General features: G+C 48.4%; 1 protein-coding gene across 1 annotated transcript in view; it reads left to right on the top strand.

Moving 5' to 3' along the window:
• Positions 1-748: 748 nt before the first annotated feature.
• The window catches only part of ZNF709 (zinc finger protein 709), a 49,816-nt gene continuing 44,564 nt past the window's right edge, over positions 749-6,000 (top strand). The window contains exon 1 of the mRNA XM_034945712.3: positions 749-1,105. Coding sequence (XP_034801603.1) covers positions 863-1,105 — 243 coding nt within the window. The 5' untranslated portion in view covers positions 749-862. The remainder of the gene's footprint in view (positions 1,106-6,000) is intronic.

Here is a 6,000-nt window from a genome sequence, read left to right as displayed (position 1 = left end):
GCATGGTCAGGCTCAGATAAAGACTCATTTTGGAGAAAGGATTTATGTAGCTGATAGTTTATGTAGGTTAGAATGTTAAACTGACTCCAGGTAAGAGTCTCCTGCAGGTGTAAATGAAGGTCTTGAAGGAGGCAGCTTTTCCACACTGTGTGGAGGGTACATAAGGGCATGTTGAGCTCCCAGAGTTAAATCCTTAGGTTTCCCTACCTCATCAGGAGGGTCTGATCAACCTGGGCATCCATTTCAGTAGTCAGAGTCTGACTCCCAAGATTAAGAATATGTTAAACCTGAATGCAGGTGTTCCTTGTGAACTGTGGGTGAAGCCTGCTTGCCTGAGCTAGTTCAAATGTTTGCTTTCCTTTTGATTCCTTTATGGAATAATGCTGCCATATAACTAGGCATTTAATAATTTTTCCATGCCTTTATTAATTTTATTCCCACGTTGGCATGGTTTTTGTTGTTGTTGTTGTTTTTTCTGGGCTGAAAATGAGTAGACTAAGAGATAAGGTGAGAAAATGGCTTGGCCATGGCACCAACTGCCCCATCCCAAATTCCTGATCTCTGGAGGACATCAGGCCCTCCCTGCTGTTCCAGTGTGGCCTGGTTTGGACTTGGCTTCCTTTTGCTTTGAGGGAAGGAGATGTCTCCATTGGACACTGAGTCTGGAATTCCTTCTGCTCATCTGTGACCTGAAAGAGGGAGAAAGGGCCCACCAAGTACAGGAAGAGGCCAGTAGTAGTAGCTCTGGAAAGCCTGTGGACAATTGTGTTGATGCCTCCAGCGGAGCCTGATTTGGTTGCCTGGAGGAAGCTGGGCCTGCTATTGGCTGCGGTTACAGCCTATCCCTGCAGCCACCTATTAGATGACTTCTATGACGCAGGGGGTGGAGCCCGAATCTACCCAATCAGGGGCGCTGGGGCGAGCTCTGAACAGTCCAATCGGGTGCGCCGCCAGGATGCCTGGGCAACGGTCAACAGGTAAGCGGGGCAGGTCCTTTCTGCAGAGGACGCCACAGGTGGCGCCGCTGCAGCCCCCGTCTGCTGTGACCAGCTCTGACCAAAGGAGGCGTAGGAAGGAAGCCAGGACACCTGGAAGCCGGGATACGGTGCGTGTACGGGGCTTGGAGTCCCTGGACTTGGAGGAGGGGCTGGTTGGAATCCAGCCGGATCCAGCTGTGGAGGGACCCGGGCCTCCCCGCGGCGACTTCGGGATCTGGGACTTGAGTCCTCCTGGCGCAGCTCGTCCCTCGGTCCTCTCTGCCGCGGGGTGGGTCTGGGCCGGCAGCCGGGACCCCGGGCGTCCTATCGCGTCCGCCCGTGGCGACCGCAGCCCCGCGTTTCTCCAGATTGTGCGGGGTCACGGGAGGGTCATGGGGGGAATCCCGCCTCGGTTGTGGGGTTAGTGTGGGAGGAGCTGTGGTCTGTGGGATCCTCAGTCCCTCATCTTTCCCGGGGATACTGGTTTCTCTACAGGTCTTCTAAATGTATGGGAAGCAGGGTCCCAAAGACACGACCTCGGCCCTCATACAGGGGCTGGGAATAAATTCCTCCCTGCATTTCCAAAGGCCAGCTTTCCTCCAGTTCACAACTTTATCAGGTTTTTGTCCGTCATTCTACATTTCCAGCAAACACAGTATTAGAATTGCTTGTTGGTTTTTCCCTACAAAGCAATGGATGTGGATGGCTTTTTTTTTTTTTTTTTTTTTTTTGAGACGGAGTCTCGCTCTGTCACCAGGCTGGAGTGCAGTGGTGCAATCTCAGCTCACTGCAACCTCCGCCTCCTGGGTTCAAGCGATTCTCCTGCCTCAGCTTCCCAAGCAGCTGGAATTACAGGCGCGCACCACCACGCCCAGCTAATTTTTTGTATTTTTAGTAGAGACGCGGTTTCATCATGTTGGCCGGGTTGGTGTCCATCTCTTCACCTCGTGATCTGCCCGCCTCGGCCTCACAAAGTGCTGGGATTACAGGCGTGAGCCACCACACCCAGCCAACTTTATCAGCTTTTTGTCCTTCATTCTACATTTCCAACAAACATAGTATTAGAATTGTTTATTCATTTTTCCCTACAAAGCAATGGATGGCTTTTTTTAAAGAGATTTGTTTTCTCTTTGTGGACTTTTCCTCTGAGAGGAAAGCAGAGAGTAAGCACCTGGCGCTCTACCATAAAAATACTTTGTGCCTCTCCTTTCATCTTCCCTAGGCACAGACACCTTATCAGAATGTCTTTGGGTTGAGGTTCCTTTTTGGAAACTTTACGCGGTGATGTGTCCTTAGCCCACCCTCTATCCTTCCCTGGTCTTAGATTTCAGAAGTGCCTGGGGCAGACCCAAGATGCCCTCAGCTGCCACGTGTCTTGCAGGATCTAGTGAATTATGAGCTCCTCGGTTATCTTCTCAGAGATAGGTTTGGGGCCTCTCAGGGGAGCAGCTGGATACCCTCGGCTGGAAAGAGTCTTCTGGTATCCCCCTCAAATAAATAGCCAACCCCTGGGGCACTCAGCTTTTCTTCGCCAACCACAGTTTCCATTCCTTTGGGGATACTGGGGGTCACCCAATCAGATGCTGGTATTGAGGGGTATTGATTCTTGCCTTCTGGATTCTCTCAGACTACAGAAGGGAGAAAAACTATACCGAAGGACAAGAAAAAACCCACGCAGTCATGGCAGTGCAAGAAAACTGAAAAGCGAAATGCCATTTTGGGTACACGGGGGTGTACAATGCATTGTCTTATCTTGGGATGGTGATCATTGAGCACTTCATTGAGGGTGAGGGGGTGTCCCATGTGACAGGATGACCTGACCTGACACTTGAGTCAGACATTTCTGTGTTCTAAGTCAGCACTACCTCTCCCTGGGTTCGTCACCTTGAAGAGGTTTGTTCAGCCAGCCGCGGTGGCTCACGCCTGTAATCCCAGCACTTTGGGAGGCTGAGGCGGGAGGATCACCTGAAGTCGGGAGTTTGAGACCAGCCTGACCAACATGGAGAAACCCCGTCTCTACTAAAAATAAAAAATTAGCCAGGTGTCCAGTGGCGCATGCCTGTAATCCCAGCTACTTGGGAGGCTGAGGCAGGAGAATCGCTTGAACCCAGGCAGTGGAGGTTGCAGTGAGCCAAGAACGCGCCATTGCACTCCAGCCTGGGCAACAAGAGTGAAACTCCATCTCAAAAAAAAAAAAAAAAAAAAAAGAATTAATCATTAGCTCACAGTCCCAGAGCTAATAAGTGGCAAATCCAGGATTTGATACCAGAATTTTTTGACTCTGGTAGAGATGGAGTTTCCTTCATGTTGGTCAGGCTGGTCTGGAACTCCCCATCCGCCTCGGCCTCTCAAAGTGCTGGGATTACAGGCGTGAGCCACTGCACCTGGCTGGGAGCTTATTAGTCTTTGTTCCCCAATACTTAGACTGGTACCTGGCACATAGTAGATACCCCCCAATAAAAGCTTGTCGAATAGAGAAAAAAAATGAGTACCCTTCAGTGGAGAGCAGAGGCCTTAGGCCAGTGACTCCAAGCTAAGGCCAATCTTGAGCCTGTAAGGGGAGGTCACCGAAGGCCCATTTAGTTCTTCCTGGCGAGACTATGCTGCAGGTTTCCTAGGGGATCCATAGGCAGATGCGGTTGGGGGTGGGATCTGTTGCCCTTTCTGTGGTTGTAGTTGTTATTGCCCTGGGGCTGTTTCTAGACACCCTCAAGTAAAATCCAGATTTAGGTAAGAAGTGACCTTATTTGAATGAATTAGTGTAGTGATAGGAGGAAAGCACCAAGTATAATATTTGAAAGCATCTCAAAGGTTAGGTAAAGTTTTCTTTCATAGGGAGGAGCAAGCTAGATTAGTAATAAAGTGAGAGAGAGAGAGAGGGCAGGATGGAGGGGAGCAAAATCAGATGCTAGATTAGAGAATATTTGATCCTGAGGTCAGCCTGTTCTTAGGAGGGGTCATAAAGGTGGGATTGGGTGCTTGCTCAGGCTACTGAAGGTGGGTCGAAGTTCAGGGGCCTGGAAGAAGGAAAGAGACTTAACCCAAGTGTGGGTTCACTGGTATTTTGTTTCAACTGATCAGTGAAGATAAAACTGTTCAGCTAATTGTTCATGAGGCAAAGAATGGGAATTTGGAGAGTGTGTGTCTGGCCTTAGACATAGGTAGACAGGGACATCATCTAAGTTGTAATGGGAAGGGTGTTATTTTGTAATAGCCTGCTTCTCTAGATCACAGAAGATGGTGGTAGTGGTGGGGTTTCCGTTACCTACAGAACTAAGGTAAAATTCAACATGGTCAGCAGTTTGGTTTTCCATCCGCAGAGTTGATTTAGTCAGAGTGTAATTTGTGCAAAATGAGAACATCTGTAAGAGTCAGACACCTTTGGGTTCTGTGTGCTAAAGAAAAGGTTTATGAATTTAAGAGTTTATTTGCGGCCGGGCGTGGTGGCTCATGCCTGTAATCCCAGCACTTTGGGAGGCCGAGGCAGGTGGATCACCTGAGGTCGGGAGTTTGAGACTAACCTGGCCAACATGATGAAACCCCATCTCTACTAAAAATACAAAAAATTAGCAGGGCATGGTGGCAGGCACCTGTAATCCCAGCTACTGGGGAGGCTGAGGCAGGAGAATCGCTTGAACCTGGGAGGCGGATGGAGGTTGCTGTGAGCCAAGATTGCACCATTGCAATCCAGCCTGGGCAACAATAGCAAAACTCTGTCTAAAAAAAAAAAAAAAAAGGCTGGGCGTGGTGGCTCACGCCTGTAATCCCAGCACTTTGGGAGGCTGAGGTGGGTGGATCACGAGGTCAGAGGTCAGGAGATCGAGACCATCCTGGCTAACATGGTGAAACCCAGTCTCTACTAAAAATACAAAAAATTAGCCAGTCGTGGTGGCGGGCGCCTGTGGTCGCAGCTACTAGGGAGGCTGAGGCAGGAGAATGGTGTGAACCTGGGAGGTGGAGCTTGCAGTGAGCCGAGATCGTGCCACTGCACTCCAGCCTGGGCAACAGAGCGAGACTCCATCTCAAAAAAAAAAAAAAAAAAAAAAAAGGTGGAAGCTGTAAGGAATGTGCACGCTCCTTGTAGGGAGTAAGCAAGAGATTGATCTTTGAGCTATAGTCTTTTTGGGGGCAAGGCATTACCCAATCAGGTATATCTCTTGGAGTTCTGAGCCACTTGGGCAGAGCAGCTTCACACTCATTTTCTTTACAGAATATTGCTGCCATAGAATTATAGTTTGCTGAAGCATTCAAGAATTTTATTCCATGATTTGAGTGTAAGAGTTTTATTGTCTTGGTTGACAATCTGGTTGGATTGAGTCATAAGGTCTGAAGAAGCAAAGAGAATTCTGGAAATAAAATACTTATGCTTAGTTTAAATAATAATATAGGCCAGGTGCAGTGGCTCACGCCTGTAGTCCCAGCACTTTGGGAGGCTGAGGCTGGTGGATCACGAGGTCAGGAGTTTGAGACCAGCCTGGCCAACATAGAGAAACCCCGTCTTTACTAAAAATACAGAAAATTAGCTGGGCGTGGTGGTGGGCACCTGTAATCCCAGCTACTCGGGAGTCTGAGACATGAGAATCGCTTGAACCTGGGAGGCGGAGGTTGCAGTGAGCTGAGATCGCACCACTGCACTCCAGCCTGGGTGACAGAGCAAGACTCCGTCTCAAAAAAAAAAAAAAGAAATTATAATATAAACACCCACGGACTCACCACCCAGCTAAATAGGCTGTTGGCAGCACTGGTATGTCACCCTGATCTCACCTCCCTTCTGCACCCAGAGGTGACCGTGATGGTGATTTTTTAATGTTGTTATTCTTTATAGATTTACTATCTATTTACCATAAAGTAGAGTTTTGGCTATTTTGAGTTTTCAGCAAGTTAATATTAGTATTACTATTACAATTAATGTTTTGCTGAAAGTTTTTTTTTGTGGTTTTTTTGCCTCAGTCTGTTGTACATACATTACTGTCTGAGGCTTCATTCTATTGCTTGTGGACTAATGTTGTTTCAAGTTTATTTT

This window comes from Pan paniscus, chromosome 20 (genome assembly GCF_029289425.2).
Source record: "Pan paniscus chromosome 20, NHGRI_mPanPan1-v2.0_pri, whole genome shotgun sequence".
In the NCBI taxonomy this organism is placed as follows: domain Eukaryota; kingdom Metazoa; phylum Chordata; class Mammalia; order Primates; family Hominidae; genus Pan; species Pan paniscus.
This window is presented reverse-complemented; position numbering and strand designations above follow the sequence as displayed.